At 38.2% G+C, this 21,591-nt stretch overlaps 1 protein-coding gene across 1 annotated transcript; it reads right to left on the bottom strand.

The window, feature by feature from the left end:
* Window positions 1-7,372: 7,372 nt before the first annotated feature.
* Window positions 7,373-21,591, bottom strand: fbxw2 (F-box and WD repeat domain containing 2). The gene is made up of 8 exons (XM_062434584.1): window positions 21,303-21,591; window positions 18,852-19,144; window positions 16,732-16,954; window positions 14,023-14,217; window positions 13,164-13,297; window positions 11,288-11,374; window positions 11,017-11,186; window positions 7,373-9,367 (listed from the first exon to the last, which is right to left on the bottom strand). Exons 2-8 carry the CDS (start codon window positions 19,116-19,118, stop codon window positions 9,079-9,081), a joined length of 1,365 nt encoding a protein of 454 aa, XP_062290568.1. The 5' UTR covers window positions 19,119-19,144; window positions 21,303-21,591; the 3' UTR covers window positions 7,373-9,078.

Here is a 21,591-nt window from a genome sequence, read left to right as displayed (position 1 = left end):
CCTTTACATTGCACAGTGATCTCACAGACTATCCACCTCTGGACAAACTGTTGCTTTTGCTGATTTGCTGAATGAAAAAACTTCTGCAGGAAACATGTTAAACAAGACATGAGTCTGATGGTAGTTTACATATAGACAGAGCATGGCTGGATTCAAATATTGAACCCAGGGTAAAAATGATCTGCTGGTAGCCAATCATTGTCCCTCTCTGCTCTTGTACATTACTACCTGACCACAGATTTGCTGAGTTGTAATTTGAATAAACACGTCGTTGAAATCAAACATATAAGCATTTAGCTGAAATAATTAAGATCTTCAAACGAGATTGTGACACTGGGACCCTGTTTAAGGTCAGATAGTTCAGGTTATGAGTATAATAATAATAATGATAATAATAATAATAATAATAATAATGCCCAACAGAATCAGTGTATCTGAGCTCAGTGATGCAGGTCTAAGTATCTTTCTGTCTCTGTTTTCAAACTAGATTGAAAACAGATACTGAGCGGTGAAGAATTCCTTACCTGAAGAGAAGTTTTGACCAAACTTTGTGGAGCTAAATTCAGTAACAGTTCCTCTAGTGGAGCTTTTGACTGTGATCCAGGACTACAACTTGAGGTTTTGTTGCAAGATTGTAAATAACTAAACGATAAATCAACATTAGTTATAAACATAATTTCTCAGAAGATGTTTTTTTCCAGATGTTCTCTGGAAATTTGGCTTGAAATAGTAAAAATGTATACGATAAAGTTGAATGTCTTAATAAGCATCCACAAAAATCTGAGTTAAAATAGTCTTTTTTTAAAACTGCTGATTTTGCTCTTTAGACTAAGACTGCAGGCATGGCTGATCATGTCCCTGCTGGGCATTTATGCTGCCCTTCAAGATGTATGCAGGATTGTTTGTTGTTTTTAAATAGAAAATCATGCTACAAAAACCTTCAGATCTTCACTGACACAGGTCCTGGTCCAACAGCAGCACAAGTTCTTCAACCAGGAGATGAAAGCTCAGAAGCACCTATTCTTCATGTGTTGCTTCCTCCTCTTCTTCGTGGTCCTGGTGTTGTCTGAAAAAGAACATTAAATACCTCAATCATCCTTTGATTCAACAATTCAAACAGTGGAGGTGTTTCTTACTAGATGTGGTGGAATCCTCAGATCCAAGCTGTTGTATCACTTTCAGTGAAGATTCTGACTCTTAACACACACACACCAGTTTTTACTACCTCGTAGGGACTCCTGACTGGGTGATGTACCGTGGGTTCCACCATTTCTAAAGGGTCTAGAGACGTAATTTTAACTCCTAAATTCATCATAATTCAGTTTGAACAAGAAAATGACTTGAAATATCAATAACTCTCACATAAATTTTAAACCTGAATTTTGCCCCCCTCATTGGGACCCGTAATGCTAACGCCTATTAGCATACAATTGACATCACTGTACAATTCATATGCAGAATTTGAACAAATGTTGGATTGAAACCCTAACCCTAACCATTAACACTGCATTTAATAATCCAGTTAGCCAGGGGGCTAATCGCTAAGCAGTGTTTCCCCTATGTACATTCAGCAGCGGCGCACCGCTGCAAAAATGACTGTGCTTGAAGTAATGTGACGTTAACTATGTTGATAACCATATAACTTCGCTTTTGGCTTCGGTGTAGGCTAGGCTTCATAACAAAACCTGCCCCCTCCCTTTATAAGCTACTGAAGTAGGGGGAGGATAAAAGCAGACAACCCAACTCTCCCGGACGTTCCGGGAACGGATCCTTGACGCCCACAAATGAGACACAATCTCCCGGAATCTGAAGCGAGCAAGCAAGAGCGCGCACTAGAGTGACTGCGTGCGTGTGAGAGCAAAGCATCCTGATAGATCTGTGATGCTGCTTACTAGACCAATCGCACCGAAATCTTCTAAAGTGTAGGAGCAGTTCACACTACATAAAACAAAAATAAAATGTGTGTGCTGCATCCTGCCGAGGTCGGCACAAAGCACGAGTGCGCACGTAAGCGCACAAAAAAACAATCAGTTTTCTATCACTTTTTGCGCGGCATATCAATGATATAATGTCACTGTGTGGATCATTATCCTTGTTGCAGTGTGCTCACTGGTTAGAGTTAGTGAACTATCAGCTTCTACCTGCTCAGATCTCACAGTCAGCAGCAGGAGATGAGGTGAGCAGCAGGGGAATCTAGCGCACATAGTTTGTATGGTAGCCTAATGATGGAAAAAACTGGTAACTAAGAAATAAACCATTATTATTATTTATCTTTTATTTATTGTTCCAACAGCTCAGGTCGATTGAACAACGAAAAATACCTCTTTTTGTGTAGCATACATGTGTATGATATTTTGTTAAAGCTATCAGACATTAACATTTAGTTGTTTTGTTTAAATTATTATTTATAATTTAATATTACTTTAACAACTCAGGGACGTCCAAGCAGCAACATGTTGTTTGAGCACTTTTTTGCATTTTCAATTTGATATGTTTTATTTTTGAATGAAGGGGTGGAAATTTAAAAAATAGTTTTTGTCCGATTAATCCATTATCAAAATAATCGTTAGTTGTAGCCATATTATTTTTCAAAATTTTCTTCCGGGGGAGCATACCCCCGGACTCCCCCAGTGTTGCTAGGTTACCGACACACAGCACCGCTGCTATAAAAATTTCTAGGGGAATCACTGGCTAAGCTAATATGCTAATACAAAGCTAATATACACACTCTCAGGTAAAGGTCCCCACCGGGGAAATTCGTACACTGCAGTACCGTGTGTGAACTCTGGGGTGCACACAAAGTCAGGAAAACCAACACTGTGGGTACCTTTTTGTTTTTTCAAAAAAACTGCACCAGGCCTACCAGGAGGCTGTTTGCTATTGATTCCAATGCTCGTCTCTGTGGGGACCAGGAGTCGGTCCCCACGGGTATTTAATATGTCAGGTTGCGGTCCCCACCAGGATAGAAACAAACACACACACAGTTAGTGTGTTATTACTGTTAAGGTTTCCTGAAAACAACCAGAACACATTACATCTCACAACAGCAAACACAAAGCACAGCACGCAGCTGGACCAAATCAACTAATCAGCTTCACAGTGACATCATGTGTCCTGATGCACCAAACAAAGTTTCACTAAAGTAAACTTTAGATGAGTCTCTATTTACAAAATAACTATGAGCATGCTGGATACCAAACTGAATCAAGGAACATGGTACCTGTGAGGAGAAACAGAGTCAACAGAGAGGACAGAGCAAACTGAATTATACAGAGGAGTCTCAAATAAACTACACAGCACCAGAGGCCTGTACTACGAAGCTGGATTAACATACCCTGGATATCTCTCCGTTACCTGGGTTGACTTACCCAGACATTCACAATCCTGATAAATGGTACTACAAAACTGGTTATCAACTCGGTAATTCAACCCAGGGTTTTCCTCTTGATCAGTGCGCGTTCACATAAAAGGGTTAAAGGTGTTTGCAGCGTCTGACCAATCACAAACATGGAGAAACCCTGCAGAGCAGCCTACTTTACCATGGAGGAGCAGACAATTATTGTTCACAAATATGAACAATTCAAACACATCATCCAGGCCAAAAGCAACACTGTTGCTGCAGCAAAAGCCAGGAAGGAATGCTGGCAGAACATTGCCCACTCTGTTAATGCGTAAATTTGTGAGGCAATATTAATTCATCGTACTTCCTCAGTGTCCTTCCTTTCATAGAGACATTAAGTTAGTTTAATATTGAATGAATGAATGAATGAATGAAGGCTTTATTTCAAACATGTAGAAAAACAAAAACAAAGAAAAGATATAAATATATGTATCTTACATAACAGAAAACAACAGTCAAACGCACAAAACAAGGAAAACAACATTGATTAAACATGTTTGAAAAGGAGTAGGAAGAAGCATTCGCTTATTGAATCCTACCCCTTCTCCAATTTATAATTCAACTATTTATTATTTATTTATTTCCTGTGTGTTTATATCTTATTTATGTATGTATTTTAATCCTAATTGTTATTTATATTTACTTATTACCATATCTAAATAATCAAACATATTTGTCTGATACAGACTCAAAAGAAATAAAATAAAATAAATTAAACAGATAAACAAACAACCCCGACCTGTTCCACAGTTTCACCTGTTCACATTCATTTAACATTCAAAATACAAAACTATTATGCACTTCAACCATTTGAGTGAATGATGTCAAACCAACTGTATAACATACAGAATAATATCCCTCATGTGCCTCAAGGATTATTTTTTAAATATATATTTTGGTCAATTAAAAAATATGAATAAAATTCTGTTTTTCTGCACTTTTGCAGCGATTACTCTCAAGATGTTCTTATTGAGACTTTTTGTGAGGTTTCCTGACACAAGTTCTGAAACTGGAGTGGTGGTAAGGTTATTTATTTATTTAAATTGTTAAAAAATTGACGAAAAGATATATTTGAAAAATAATCCTTGAGGCACATGAGAGATATTAGTCTGTATGTTATACAGTTGGTTTGACATCATTCACTCAAATGGTTGAAGCGCATAATAGGTTTGTATTTAATGTCAAATGAATGTTGAATATTAAACTAACTTAATGTCACTTGAAAATCTGTAGCCTACCTTTCAGATAGTTTTAACCTCTCACGATCCGCGCACCAATGTGGACAGGATCTTCTATGAATGGGCCATTTTCCAAGAGAACTGATTGGTCAGGAGGTGGTGCGTTTATACTCGTTGATCTCTTATTCCGAACACCAAGTTACCATGGTGATTTACCCCGGTAAGAAGTGGACCAGCGTCGCAGGACGGAAAACCCAGAGTTAACCCTGAAGTTACCTCCATAAGAGAAAATCCAGCTTCGTAGTACAGGCCTCAGGTCCATGTGCTCTGAGTTACTGCAATCAGCCTCAGCTCATTCACCTGCAAGGGAGAGAAGATTTAGACACACCCCCAACACATGACCTCACAGGGGCATTATATAGGTACCTCTCAATTCTTTCTTTTCCTTCTCAATTCTCTTACATTTCTTCCACGTTTCCCTCACTTGCATCTTTTCCTTAGTCCCGCCCACCATGGATGCATGGAAAGACACAAGGAGACCACTGGAGGAGAATGGAGATGACTGGAGGAGAGAGGAGATGACTGGAGGAGAGAGGAAACCACTGGAGGAGAGAGGAGATGACTGGAGGAGAGAGGAGATGACTGGAGGAGAGAGGAAACCACTGGAGGAGAGAGGAGATGACTGGAGGAGAGAGGAAAGCAGGAGGTATGATTTTACAGAAATGAGACATCCTTTCCTCTGAAGCCACTGTTTCTGATGACGGATCAGCTGATCACAGCTTTGATCACAGCTGTATCAACTGATCACAGCTGGGTCAGCTGTTTGGAGTTTGTCTGCACACGTGCTGATATTAATAAAGTAACAGTTACTATCACTGACAGTATAGCAGTTTTATTTCTGCATATATTATATTATATTATATTTATATATACTATATATTATTAGTTTAGCAAACACCTGCACATGGATAAACCTGTATTCCTGCTGTGTAGTCTACTGTGTTCTGCACAGAGTGGATCCAATGAAAGATCTACACATTAGCTAGTAATCTACTAATCACACAGAAGTCACAGTAATTGATGTTATCAATTTAATGTAAATCACGCACACGCGTGCACACAAGTGCACATGCGTGATGTTCGCATCACGTGTGCATTCTCTTTTGCACTTGGACTTGACAGAGTTGAGCCGATGTAAAAGCTGTCTGCTGGAAGCTGAACATCTGGACAACTGATCACATAGAAAACATCTGCTGAAGACGAGCTGTTGGACACATGAAGAAGAAACCAATACGACTACTTTATAATAAAAATGAGCTGCTCCTGCTGGAGAAATGGCTTCTAGAGGAACACCTGCTGACCAGAGTGGTCAGCAGGTGGTTTAACTATTAAGGTAAAACATATTTTATTATGATGCCTAATGTCTTAATTATTCTCACTGACACCCTTAAAAAGTGTTTCAGTACAAAATTAGGACTTCTGTGTCTTTCCTCTTTTAACAGATTTGATGGAAACAGATACACAATTGACGTTTTCTCGTTAGTTGGTAGGAATGTGCGGATTTTACTGGGACAGATGTGGAATGTGTTAATAAAGGTGTAGTTATTTAAAAACACTGTTGTTTTGGTTTGAGGACACCAAATTATCCATAATCCTCATTTATATTCAAATGATGGGAAATTCAAAACCTGCTTCAACGATGTTAATATACATGCTACCATGCTGCCACCTAGTGACCATTTTTTTTCTCAATTTGATTTGTTATAGATTATATTATATTGTGAATTTATAATTTTGGAGAATTACATTCAGTTTGCACATGGCTTTCAAAGGTATGCTTCTTTTGATTTAAAGTTTTCCACAGCATCTCAAGTGTACATTCAGCATATACAAGTTTATCTATAAAAGAAAATTCACCTGAACATTGTTGTATTACCTGGTTTATCTTTTCTTCAATAAGGGTCATAGTCTCATAAGCAGGCCGAAACACAGAGGTTAACATGGCTCTCAGATATATTAGCTATTCGCCAAGTCCAGTGCAAAAGAACTGTGGTCACTGTGATAAACAACATCCTGTACATAATGTGTGAGGGATGATGCTGTCATATGGATCATACTCCTGTACGTCATAGAAAAAGTCTTGAAGAGTCTTGAAGAAAGGTTTCTACCACTGATGACCTTTTCACTTTGGTCTATGAAAAATTGCTGACTTTAATTTTGGACAAAATAACATTAATGCTGCCAACTAGTCACATTATAAACAGCTGTATTTGGTGTACAGATGGCTTTTAACCAAACAGGCCTGTACAAACTATTCCATAAAGGGCGGTGTGTCTGCAGGTTTTTGTTCCAACCAATCAAGAGCACATGATTCGACCAATCAACTGTCTGATGACTGAGATCAGCTGATTAAATGAGTCAAGCCTGGTGTGCTCCTGATTGGTTGGAATGAAAACCTGCAGCCACATGAACCTTTGGAGAATGAGCGCTACACTTTATTATTTACCTTTAATTCTTCTACAGTCTCCACTCAGGACGTACACAGTGAGGAATGGAGGACACTACTTGTTTAGCTAATGTGAAGTGTGGCAATACTGAAGTTAAATGTCCATGTATCATATGATAAGTCCATATATAGACATGATGATGCTGATAATTACATTATTGTACGATAAGATGATAACATCATTATTGTGACAGGCCTTCTTACAGCTGCTGCTACTTAAAACAACATGCAACATGCAACAGAACATGTATTTCAAACTGGCGGCAAACGACAGTTAGGTGTATTTGCTACTTTTATTTCTTTGAAAGGCTGCAGTATTGAAGCTGATGGATGCAGATGACCATATAAAGCTGTGACAAAATGCGAATAGATTCTGTGAAATAAAAACTGTGCAGAGATACTTGAACACAAAATGTAACATCCCATTTCATATTTCTTCTCTTCCCATTTCAACGTATCACTTTACACAAAAATCATATCACGCTTGTTAAAAAATGTAACCGAGTGCTGCTGGTGGGGGCATAATGTGGTGCAATGGTCAGATAACAGTACAAAATATATATATATATATATCGGTGGAGTTTTAATTAGATTTGAAAAACCTAAACTAAGAACAGTCTGTACATCAGCTGTGTACATTAAATCTGTGTGTGAGGAACAGGTTACAGTCTGTATACAAGAGAAAAACTCATCTGTCATAAATGAGGTTTGGTGTACATGAATACATTTCCATCTGTAGTGATCTGTGACTTACCAATGCAAAGGAAGACATCAGTGAGAAATCTGGGGGGGAAACTGACTCAACCTTGGCTGAGCTTTTAGTTTCGTAGAAGAAAAAACGGAATTGAGACGATGTTAAAACATGAGAAGGCATTTCAGATTGTTTCCATCTATTCAAATTGTCTTTTATGTTTTTAAAATAGCAATTTTTTTTTGCACAGAACCAACTACTCGTCACTTCCTCTCTCTGCGCAACGCATAGAAAAATAAACCTGATGTTTTTAAATACAGTCAATGATTCATATATAAGCCATTCACTGAGCGAGTCATGTCAGGTAGATAGCTATAAAATTACAGACATCTCAGACTGTTAGAGCACAGTAAATATGACAAACAAAATCCAACGTAAAAGTAAGATTTTTACAATGCAGTCATCACCTGTGATTACTGTAATGTGCCGGAGTTATGGAGGAAATTCTAGTTTTGTAATGTCAAATGAAAACTGAAAAGGCACATCACATTTCTCAAGCTGACATTTAAACCACAACCCCCCTGTTTAAAAAAAAAAGAAGCATATTCAGTGGAATTACATGAAACCTCACAATGTTTTACATGGTACACGACGATGTACCATACCACTTTCAAACATACGATACGATGTACAGCTTCCTCTGTAAAAATAATCTTTGTAACATCTCTCTTGGTGTCAAAGGAGATGTTCTGTGCTTAAGGCGAACCTGTTTTTCTACAAGGAAACCCATGATTTTTGGCAAATCAGTTCAGCGAGCAGCTTAGCATTAGCACATTTTCTTATCCTGGTAAGAAAAGCTCATTGGTCAAAATTGGCATCCAATTATAGAGTGGATGAAAGGTTGGCTAAAATATTCTCAGTGCACAATGTGAAACTCTCCAAAGAATTAATTTGCCAAAAAAAAATTACAATAATAATAATAATCGTGTTTATTTTGGAACTTTTGATGCCATTTTTGGATTTTCAAGAAGTCAATTGTCTTTGTCTAAGATGAGAGGAGCAACAGTAATAGTTTCATCTGTTTTTAAGGTTGTCAACCATTTCCATATCTTACTGTTCATATGTGTATGTGTAGAGGATGACTGTATGCAAGGAAGAAACCGATTAAAAAAACAAAACAAAAAAGATGCTTTGGTCCATGCATGATCTATTAAGGTTCATATGTTCCAGAGCACACATGACGGTGGCTCATATCCTAGCAGTCTTGGGAGGGAGGGGGGAGAGGGGGGTTTGGAGTTGGCTTCTATCCGTTCTCCTTCCACAGTACCAAGTGAATGCTATGGTCGGGCATGCTCGTGGCAAACACCAATCCAGAGTCATTGTCCCCGTCCAGGCCGTTGAGCCAGGAGGTCACACCAGCCAGGAAGCTGGATCCTCGTTTAGATTTTCTGTAGGCGGGTAGAGGCCAGCGGCCCGAGATGGCCTCTGTCCTCAGGTCCATTACGTACAGGAAGTGGTTGTCGAAAAGGAGGGCGAACACATCCCCGAAGCTGAGCAGGGATAGGTTGGCTGGGTCCTGCGTTTTTATCACCCTGACAAGATAAAAACAGGCTGATTAAGACTGTATCCTATAATAATAGTAGAAGAGAGGAAAAACATGATATTAAGTTTTTTGTTTTACATGTACAGTCAATCAATCAATCAATCAATCTTTATTTATATAGAGCCTAATCACAACAAAAGCCATCTCTAGACTGTACTGTGCAAGTTTGAAATGTTTAGATTCTTCTCCATAATGTAACCACATCATTTAGAGCTGAATTAGCAGGAGTTGGTGAATGAAAAAGGGGCAAAACAACAGAGTACGGGTACGGTAATACAATAATACATTTTTGAGAAATGAAAAAACATGAAAAATAATAATTCACATTTCATTTATCTGCCACAGAAATCATTTTATAGTTTTCAGTGCTGTTTTGTGTATGTAATTAGGCGCTATGTGAAACACTGACTGAAGAATTAAGAACATGATTGAGTTATGTTATGTGTGACTTATTTTAAAAAGCAAGATGCTCCCAATTATGAATGATTCTTTCACTGGACTGTCCTCTTTCCTTTTGAAATAAGACTAGGTCAAAACAGATGATATGGCTGCAACTTGTATGATCAATGTGTGATACTTTGGTCAGTTTGTTACAGTGTTTGTGTCTATAATGTAAAGTACTGGATATTAAATGTTCTATAATGTACTGAAGTAGCATATCACATGACATGGTTTGATGGTTTGATTTAAAACATTTTTATAAATGCAGTTACAAGAACAATACTCTCCACTCATATTCAAATCATATGTGATTTGAATGAGTTGTTTTAACTCTAGATAACTATTTAATAGAGTGGAAGAGTTTTGGTTATTTGTGGTATGCACCTTTTTTCTGCCTCTTTACTGGTCAAGAATTATAGAGGCTGTAAATAGTAAATTAAAGTTTTGACAGCATTTTGGATGCAAATTCAGGAAGCTCATCTCAGCCTGGTTACAGCTGTTCCAGTAAAATCCAGCACATCTGCAGAGCAGCTGCCCTTCACTAAACTGATAGAACAGCTACATTAGCCTCATGTTTTACCTGCAGGCCTTGTGTTTTAATCACATCTGCACATTTTTAGGTAAAACCTCCTGAAAGAAAAAATAATACCATTGCTGCTTCTTGTATAAAATCATTCAGCAAACAGTGGAGGAGGAGGTATTTAGATCATCATCACCTAATGTCACTTCAGTAATACCATGCATACCATAATGTGACTGTTGTAGGGTTAGGGTGTTGTAGAGGGTTAAATGGAGCTCATTTTGAAGTCATTTATAAAAGGACTGTAACTTATGATTAGTGTCATTATAGTTCCAACTGCTGATTATTTTTTACTTTCATTAATAAGTTGATTGGTTGGTTATGTAAAATAATCAGAAAATAATAATAATAATAATGATAAATAACATAAACTGAACACATTAGAGAAATAAAAAGTTTTGGTATTAGTTCAGTTATAAAATGGAAGTGCAGCTGTAGGAGTCCATCACACTGGACAGTAGAGGAGGAGACAGAGATGATGTCACACATCTGTTTAAATAGGAGCTGTGGCACCTGCTGCAAAAAGGTGAGTCTGACTTTCATAAAGTCCTTGACCCATCAACCCTGTTCATTACTTTACAGAGTAAGATGTTGGCGTTTGGTGTGTGTTATTCTACCTGAGAATCTCAAAACTGGCAAAGTCCCACTGATAAACTCCGAGGTCAGAGCTGCAGACAATGTAGCGTCCGTCAAACTGCAGGCGAGGCTGGAGGCTGATGCTGCGGTTCTCTGACACTGACAGAGTCTTCAGACACTTACAGTTGATTTCTCTCCCTAAAGGCCAGACCTGTACAACAAACACAGGTTACATCATATTATAAACTCCTCATGACAACAACACAAACAGTTGATTATTTTATAAACAGACAGTGGAGACATTAGTATTACCTTAATTTCATACTTATCAGCACTTAGGAGGATATGATCACCAGGACTGTGCACCATAGATTCTACTTCACTTTTCTGTAGTATCACCTGATCGGAGAGAGAGAGAGAGAGAGAGAGGGAGAGAGATAGAGAGAGATAGAGAGAGAATTTAGCAGTACAGGCTAACCAAAAATAGCTTATAAGTAGTGATGAGGTTCAATTAGGGATGCACCGAAAATTCGGCCAAAAATGCATTTTCGGTTTTCGCCGAACCCAAACAACACGGCCGAAACAGCTAACTAAAGAGATCAGCTCCTCTGATGCATCTGTAGCAGACGTTATTCCTTTAATTGCAGCACTAAAGCGTCTTCTAAGCAAAGAGGTTGAGACGGACCACGGAATGAAAACAATGAAAAGTACACTCTTAGAGTCTGTCAGCACAAGTTTCACTGACATCTATTTGGATCCTCTGCACTTCATCGCAACTGTACTTGATCCGCGTTATAAAGATCATTACTTGGATCATGTGGGATTAAAGCAGCGCGCACGAGAAATGATCCAGGCCGCGATGGATGTGGAGAACCCGCTTGGAGACAGAGAAGCGCACAGCACAGGAGGAGAGCAGAGCGCAGAAAAAGGCGTGTCTGTGCGTGTGTGTGTGTTTATGTGACTATAAATGCAGCGCTTGTGAGAGCAAAGCGTCCTTATAGCTCTGTGTTGCTGCTTATTAGACCGACACCGATTTTATATTGTGCATTGTTGTAATTTCAGTGCTAAATAAATATGTTCATTGCCTTGATTTTAGTGAGGTTAGTACACAGTCATAGCCATAAATGTTAATGGTACTAATAATTGGCATAATAATTTCTTTCAGTGTTTCGGTTTTCGGCCTTGGTTTCCTCATTTTCGGTTTTCAGTTTCGGCCAAGAATTTTCATTTCGGTGCATTCCTAGGTTCAATAGATTATTCTTTCATTTCTATTGCATTCATCCAGTATTAAATCTAGTTATCCAATCTGAATCCTTTAAAATTTGAATCAAATCTTATTCTGTTTAGCTTTAAGCACAGCTGCGTGCTCATTGAACTGAACTGACTTTAAATGAATTTGCAGGTAAAGAGAGTAAAGTTAAATAAGTACAACTCATATAGCACATTATCACATTCTGCTGGTAGAAACAGCCTAACTAATGTTTACAGCCTCTGAGTGTATGAAATATTCATTGTAGTTACACATTCTGTATTGTCATATGTGACTTACTCCAAATACTGAACTGAACTGAACTTTTCATTTGAACTGTTACTGAATGAGTTCATGTTAATTAATTACAGTTGATCAAATTTTAACCAGGATCAGCAAAGTTGGCCTAAAAATGATGAGTTGCTTTCCAGGCTCTCTCCAGCGTCTGAGCTTCATGAAGTCAGAGTTTTATGTTTGGATGTATTATAAGAGCTGGATACCAGAAGAAAAATGGTGCCAATTCAGAGTTGCTCTACTGGTGCATACACCAAAAAAAAGGTTTCTAGCTTATAGGTTTACTTCCATGTTATACAGCCCACTGAATACTGCAGTAGTGTTTCCCCCACTGGCCCTGTCCGTGAGTTCCAACTCAGCCCACATACTTGTGATGATGTCACAGATTTTTTAAATTGCTTTTCTCATCTCGTGGAAAGTTTTATAAATATAAAACCTCCATGGACCCAAAACACTATTAATTTTTGGGCTGCAATACTGCAAGTGGCCACTGGGAAAAACTGGCCGCCTATCAGCTCTTATAATACATCCATGGTTTTTAATCACACCCAGAAACTACTCCAAACTGGAACCAGCCATCATAACCCATCACTACTTATGATTCTTTCCCTAAAATAAAGTGTTGTAGAGGAGCAGCAGGCTGACCTTGGTGACCCACTCAGTGTGTCCAGTCAGAGTGTTGAGACAGGCTCCAGCTGCCAGAGCCCACACCTTCACTGTGAAGTCTGCAGAGCCGCTCACCAGAATGTCCAGCTCATCATTGTAGTCCACACTGAAGACTGAGAACACACACACACACACACACACACACAGAGCGAGCAGTTTTCAATCAGTAACAAAAATGAATATTTAAACAGCTGCAATTCAAGCTTATTTTACTATTGATTTATCAGCAGATGATTTTCTCTATTAACCAATTAATCATTTAGTCAATGAAATTATAAAAAACTATCTAAAAATTTCATTTTACAGGCTACAATGACATCTTCAGTTTGCTTGTATTGTCTCCCTCTCATTTCTCTGCTAAGTATACATGTAAGCAGGTGTAATCAGCTTTTTACAAGTCAGCATGTGCACAATAACAGACTGCAGACAGTGAAAGCACAGCACTGAGTGGCTGGATGAAAGGAGAGATTATAACACGGAGTGAGACTTCCTCATTTTTAATATAATAGCATTCTGAAATAAAACTAAGTATCCTGTAGAAGTCTGAATATTTGACTGTTTGTTAAATTAAGACACATTAATGCTGTGAGGAAGACTCCACTCTGCTTGTCTGTGTGTCACTGTGCTGTCCAGCTGTTCTGACACAACATGTGCTGGATTTATAACACAATAACTAAACCAGAGCATCACTGCGAATACAATGTGGCACAATTTGTTAAGTTGTTTTTGTGTTTATACTTGTATACATCTTTCTTGTAATGAAGTGCATAATTAACATTTTGTTTGTGTATTATTGTAAATAACACAGCACAGAAAGCTGCTGAACACATAAACCAACCTGCTCCTGTGTGGCCCCGGAACTGCTGGATTTTAGCCCCTGTGCTCCACTCCCAGCATGCTATGGTGTTGTCGAAGGACCCGGTGACCAACTTCTGTTCATCGAATTTCACCGCGGCGCAGGTGTGTGTCTGGATTCCATAAATGCACTGCCCGGTGCGCACATCCCATAATTTGGCAGAAAGGTCATCAGATCCTGAAATAGAAGATACGTCCATGGTAAGGTAAGGTAAGGTAAGGTAAGGTAAGGTAAGGTAAGGTAAGGTACACTTTATTGATCTCTAGGGGGAAATTAAAAATTGACACAACAGTAGCCTTGTAATGGTGAAGTGATAAAAAATAAAATATAAAATAAAATAAAATAAAATAAACAATCTCTAAAATAATGTGTAATGATATGAATCTACAATATACATAAATTCCTAATACTATACAAGTGTGCAATGTTCATGGTATTAAACAGTAAGGACAACCTCAGTCTTATTAGTGGGAGTGGGAGGTACTGGGAGCTGTGCTGTTGTACAGTCTGATGGCTGATTCTATGAAAGAGCAATTAAGAGCTGTTACTGTAAGCTCTGCCATGTTCAGTCACAGCCTGTCCACACCCAACAGTGATGGATTCTGTCTTCATCCCTTCCATTATAAGTACATTATGAAGGGATCTTCTAATGGTCAGTATGAACAGGAGGAATCATTCATTCATTCAATTCATTTGGGCTACTGACTGTTATTTAAAGATACACTTGAAAAATTGTGAATCCATCTTTTAAGTTTGTAGTGAAGGAAGCAAACCCTTACCTAGGTCTGATCATGTTTGTGGGAAGAGGTTTAATACATACAGTATATGTGTTATATGTGTTTTGGAGGAAAACAGACAGTGGATACCTGTGTCACCGTTCCAGACTACACACTCTAATGTATCACACTAGTAAAGTGACAAGTCAAGTATACTGTACATACCTGATGCTCCATTATTGAGCTGGGATTTATGATCAATTGGCCAATAAGTAAGAAAATCTAATTATTTTTCCAATAATTATTTTTTCAGATTTTTCCAATAATGGAATGTCATCTTACAGTAGTATATAACATCAACTATACTATAGTCATTGCTTACCAGTAACCCTTTTGGACATTTTTTGGATATTTGCCTTTATCTGTGCAGATTCTGCAGACTCTGGCTGTCTACCTAACTGCTGTGTTTTTGAGACTCCATGGCAACAGAAGAGTGGAAGGAATGCTGGTGCTGTTTGTTCGCTGCTCTGAGCGTAACAGTTTACAATAGTATGTAGCATCAATTATACTATACTATTGTCATCACTTACCAGGATGGAATACAAGATCTCCTTCCTGGCTCACCAGTGTATCTATGCTCACCCTACTATCCTCAACGTGATCCCTCCGCTGGACTAATCTCAGCACCATGGGTGATGGGGGCTTCTGTTCTGCTTCCCCTCATCTTTGGAACACCCTCCCTGACCAGCGGAGGACACCTCAGACCACTGACAGTTTTGTGTTTTGTAGCACTTTGTTTTCAAATGTGAAGTGCATTGCAAATACAATGTATTATTATTTTATAATTACATCATATTATAAGGAGCCTTAAATGTGTATGAGGGACGCCACTTGAAACCTGGTTCTGAATGTTTGTCAGAGTGTATTTGCAGTCAGCAAGCAGTTGGTACCAGTAAAGGAGACGATATGATCAGCTGATCAAACTGTCAATCAAGAAGAATATAAACTCTGCCTGCTTTCATCATCCACAGCAACCATGTTTTACACTCGTACACAGCTCATTCTGATAATAGTCTGCTGGAATTGATAAATGACTGCATTTATATAGTGCTTTTATCTAAAGTGTTTATGTAGACACACACACACGCACACACACACACACAAACCGTAACACGTATGCACACTTCCCTCTTCTTCTCCATTTTCTCTTTCTCTCCTTCCATGCACACACCCTTACAGTACACACACACACACACACACACACACACACACACACACACACACACACACACACACACACACACACACACACACACACACACACACACACACACACACACACACACACACACGTTAAGTGGACAATGTGCTCCCCCTACTGAGCCACAGCTGCCCCAGGATCAGAAAAAAACCAAACACTAATTGTAAGTAACATTTCTTAATGGATCCAAACCAACAATGAACTGATCTACTAACAAGTACTGTGTGTGTATCAGAGCCTGTTATAGCTTATTCTTCTGTTCTTGTTCAAAAACTATTAAAAACACATTAACGAGCCACACCACTGCACTGGGTGACATGTTCCTTCATTATGAAGAGTTTGGTCATGTTAGTTTGTTTCGATAGCTCCAAAGACGGCCCGAGATCATGAGCATGTGCTAACCCTGTTTACACCTTCACCAGCTTCACAACTTACAATAGAGTGTGTAGTGAGTGCTACATTCATGCTAAAGTTGTGTCTGCCGCTGTGTCAATAGGCGATTGATTGTATAAAGTTTGCTGTGAAAACTTCATCATGTGAGAGAATGAATGAATGCAGGTGTAAAATGGGTGGATATAATAACTCAAAAAAAACTGTCAACTATAATGTGATGCTGTAGATTTAAATACATGGCTATAGAGAAGATTCTCAACCCATGTATCTAATGCTAACCAGTAGTTTCCATGTTGAGAAAGAAGCAGAGCAGCAGTGTACCTGTGCAGAGGAGGCCGTCCTTGTAGTAGAGTGCGTAGACGCGAGCGCTGTGGCCGATGAGCGAGGACGTCTCGAAGGCCTCCTGATTCTTCAGCTGCATCATACGCAGCCTGGCCTTCAGGTAGACCCCCTTCCAGTGTGTAGCATCCTGAATGGACTCGTCGATCCTCCAGCCCAGCTTCCGACACACACCCTGCCACACCTCTGTACACGAGCTGATCACCTGGGAAGACACGGACACTCGTTTGAGCACTACTTTCCTTTTTTTTGTAAATGTAGTTTTTTTATGTTCTAAAAAACAAATTCTTTGTGTAATTGAATTATTATTATCCCATCGTATCATATAACCTCCTTTAAACTAAAATCTGCAGTATTTATTTATTTTAATACACTTCAATAAACAATATTACTCTTAAATATTACTCAACACCAATATTACTCTTGTACATAATGTTACGGTTATTTTTTTATATTTCTTAGATTTTATATTATTTTTTACTGCTTTTGTACTTTAATCTTTTTTATTGATGCTCTTCTATTTTTACTGTCCACTTTGATGCTGCAATACTGCAATTTTCCCTATCGTGGGACTAATAAAGGAATATCTTATCTTATCTTAAATGTCAATACTAGTGCAAATATGATATCCAACTTTCCTTTATTGATTTGGTGCTTTATTTTGAAAAATCATTTTGCATGTTTTTTATATTATCTATTCATTCATTCATTCAAAACTCTACAGAGGAGAGAAAATGTTAGTCCAGTTTTAGCTGCTCTATTTGCCTTCAAGAACAGTGTGATCACCTGCTGCTGGTTTTTTGGAGGTTTTTTGGAGACAGAAAGGAAATCAGGGATGCAGCTTTTATTAATTCCAACCCAAACTATGGAACACACTACCTTTAGATATCAGGGAAGCCAGGTTGCTAAATATCTTAGAAGTTAAAAAACTAATCTTTTCAGTTTAACCTTTTACTTTCATCATTTTCACACTGAAGAACTACTGCTCTTCTTTTAAAATGTTGTATTTTACTTGTTTATATATATTCTATTTATTCTATGTTTTAACTACTCTTACTATCTACAATTTTTACTATTTTAAAAACTGTATTTGCCATCTTATATTACATTACAGTTTTGTTCTGTTTTATGCTCCTATTTAAGCCCTTGTCAAGTGAACCACTTAGTGTATGTCATTTATTTAGCTGTAAATCACTTTGCTCTACAAATAAAGTTATTATTACTAGTTTGATTCATTAATTGGGATTTATATTATGGTGTCATGCACATGAATATGCCCAGCCCACATGGGCTTACAAGACACCACAAATGTATACATGGCAGGCCTTTTCAAATAACAACGACAAAGACCAACAAGATTAAAGAATGAAATAAGGAAGCTTCAGTTACCTTATTTGTATGAGTAAAAACAACAACAACAAAATAAAAATAAATAAAACCTGTGACATTTGTGAAACAGCGTCATGGAGAGTAGTAATGGTAGCAGAGCATCACACATTAACTGAGCAGACTGCCTGTGCTGTGCTCTGTGACCCCTGCTGTCCCCCTGAATTATCAACAGGGCTTCTCATTTGCTTTAATTGATGCCTCCTCGCTCCTCTGGTGAGCCCATAATTCACTTATTTCTGCTCTAAGCAGTGAAGACAGAGAAGTGAGGATGATTCCCTGAGAAATCAAGGATACACAAGCAGAAATATTGTAGAAATATGTTAACAGACCGACACCTGTTAGTGAGAGGATGCCCAAACTGCATCATCACAACACTCATACGCTCTTTAACACCAATATGGACGAATAACCTAACCCAGTCACATATTATTCCCACTTTTTAGACATTTTTTGTTCCAAATAAACAATTCAAAGTGTGAACAATTCAAAGTGTGAACTTAGATCGCCATCAGCCAGCTTAATAGTAGCTCCATTTCTGTCTGATCAGCTGTAGCAATATTAGACCCTAATAACTTTTTTTTCCACTGAAATGTCTCCTTGCATTCTTTCTTTTCAATACTCCTAAGAAGCTGCTTCCTGGTTCATAATGGAGAGTCTTTAGACGTTATTAACAACATTCCTGTGTGTCAGTGCTGCCTGGTGATGATATTTACCTTATTCCACTGTTTGCAGACGAGGCAGCAGGTGAGCAGGGTCTGTGGGTCCAGCCAGCGCAGCAGGTAGAAAGCCAGCTCCAGAGGAAGGAGGCGCACGAAGTCGCGCTTCAGCAGCGTCTCCAGTCCATTAGACAGATGACGGAGCTGGACGGCACCGCTCAGGGAGATGAGGTGGTCCAGAGACTGGTTGCGCTGCTGGTCGTTCAGCGTAAGGAAAGTGGCAGAGACAGTCTCCAGCCACCCCTCAAAGGCCGCTTTCTCCATGGGCACATGAGAGCGACCTGCAACACCTGCGAGAGAGAGACACAGGATCTTACTTCAGTGTTTCATTTTCACTCGAGATGAAACTGACTTTTCAAGCAGCAGCAGAGGAGAAGTCTGATGGATAAAAAAAATGTTTTTCACCCTGACAAATTTAAAAAGATATTCAATTTGCAGTGATACAATTAACCTTGCATTTGAGAAGCAGTGACAAATGTATGATAGCGTTACTGATATTGATTGTTTCATCAAATGGGAAATAAATCAGGGAGTCTGTGGCTCAGGAGGAGAGGATAGTTTGATCCCCAGCCGTCCCTGTCCATGTGTTCAAGTGTCTTTGAGCAAGATGCTAAACCGTAATTTGCTCCCAATTGTAAGGCCAGCTCCTCGTGTGTGTGTGTGTGTGTGTGTGTGTGTGTGTGTGTGTGTGTGTGTGTGTGTGTGTGTGTGTGTGTGTGTGTGTGTGTGTGTGTGTGTGTGTGATAAATGTGCCATCCATTTATCATTTAATTAAATCAGAACTACCTAAAACAGAAAACTTACAGAGTGAGAGGCTGACAGTTAAATATCTATGAATATAGATCTGAACTCTAAAGGCTGATTTCCCAGACAGGGATTAAGTTTAGTTTCTCAATGGATAGTGTAGAACTAGTCCTAACCTCTGTTTGAGAAACTGGACATAAGTGTGGGTAAGTTTATACATGTTCTGTTTTACTAAAAATGATAGTACAGTATAAATGTGTAATATAGATGGGTCAATGACATGATGCAACCCAGTGTCAATTAGTGTAACAAGTATTTTTTTCATAACAATCTGATTATATACAGTAAAAAAAAAAGTGAATTAAAATGTGGACTAAATATAATCCACTTTTACAATGCAGCACTATGTTTTGTAACAAATTTTACATCATTTGTCACAACTTATTTAGAATAAATGGTTGTTTTTAGGATATGTCCTGCTCAATATTGACTAAATGCTTTAAAATTGAATGTTTTTCATTTGATGTTTTCTTTTGTGGTTACACCATTTGACATTTTCAGGAACATTCAGTCTTACTTTTGGTAAAAAATGATGCAAATGTCATTTCAAATGACATAAAAGCAACAAAAATACTAAATGTACATTTTAACATACCTGATGCTGCTTTTACAACTATTTAACATATCTTAGAATTGCTCATCTTGCCAACCCTTATTTGTCACTGACTCAGATACACTGTATTTCAAAATGCATAACTACTTTAGCAAACAAGTACCTAACAAATATCGGTTTGTATCAATTACATTAATATGTATTCTATCACTGAAACAGTCGCTGAATCACTTTGAGTGACAGCACTGCAGAGAAAAATAATATAATCATAGCACAAGACATAATGGCTCTTTCAACTATGGAAAATGAATAAAAGACTATTTTGAAATAAATGTATCATCAACAGACAGATTTTTAAATGACAGGATTAGTTTCTCTTCTTGCCTCTTTCCTTAGTTTATATATATATCATTGCAAATTTGAATAATTTAGGCTTTTTAAAACAACTGGTCAAGTTAAAACAAGCATTGGTGATATTTTACTAATGTTTGACCAATTTGTGCTCATTTTATATTCCAGACAACAACATTTAACAGATGAGTTGCATATTAGCAGATCAATAGTCAGCTGTGGTAACGAGCTGTCAAACATGTTGGAGCAAAGGGCAATGCACAATTCATGAGTCAACCCTCAGAGACTACACTGTTTTCATTTACATTTGCTACATAAGCTTTTTCTATTCTCCAAGCAGCAATATCACTTATCTGATAAGTCATGAAAAGCAGAGCACAGTCATGTTATAATGCTATTTAAACTCATGTGGATAAAACAAGCAGACACACAGATGAAGGCTTTAACGTCAGGCTTACCTAGCTTAATGTTACCTTGGCTAAGAAAAAGCATTACTGGCCTCTTAGGTAACCCACCGCTTTATGTCATACAGCTTTCATATGTGACAAATACTAATAATGACACAATAACTTTTACCAGCTACATGTATCTGCTTTAAGAAATTCACTCTATAGCTACCTGGCTAGTTAGCAACTTTGGTAGCAACCGTTAGCAGAGTAACACTACTACAATTTAATAGCAAGTTAGCTCCAACTACTAACACCCGACCAAGCAATGAGCAATGAGCAGTATCTACTCACATTCAGAAGTGGAAACAATAAATGTGCACCAAGCAGCCAGTCGCTGAGTTTCTTTATCGCCACTTTCCTGGCTTAGTTAGTTCACATAGCGAAGTTAGCTGTCGTAACAAGGCTTGTCCGAGTAACCTAGCTTCGTAGCTAACGTTAGCTAACCACCGTGATGAGAGAACTTGAGTCTGTTGTGACTTACATAATGTTTCTACTACAGTAGCGTTCACTACATTTCCCGAGCAGGGGTCTTTGTGCAGCAATAAGACAGAAGGATAGCAAGTTGTGACAGCATGAAAGC

The sequence above is a fragment of the Scomber scombrus genome, chromosome 15, assembly GCF_963691925.1.
Source record: "Scomber scombrus chromosome 15, fScoSco1.1, whole genome shotgun sequence".
Taxonomy (NCBI): domain Eukaryota; kingdom Metazoa; phylum Chordata; class Actinopteri; order Scombriformes; family Scombridae; genus Scomber; species Scomber scombrus.
Note: the sequence above shows the minus strand (reverse complement) of the source record. Positions and strands in the feature narration are given on the sequence as shown.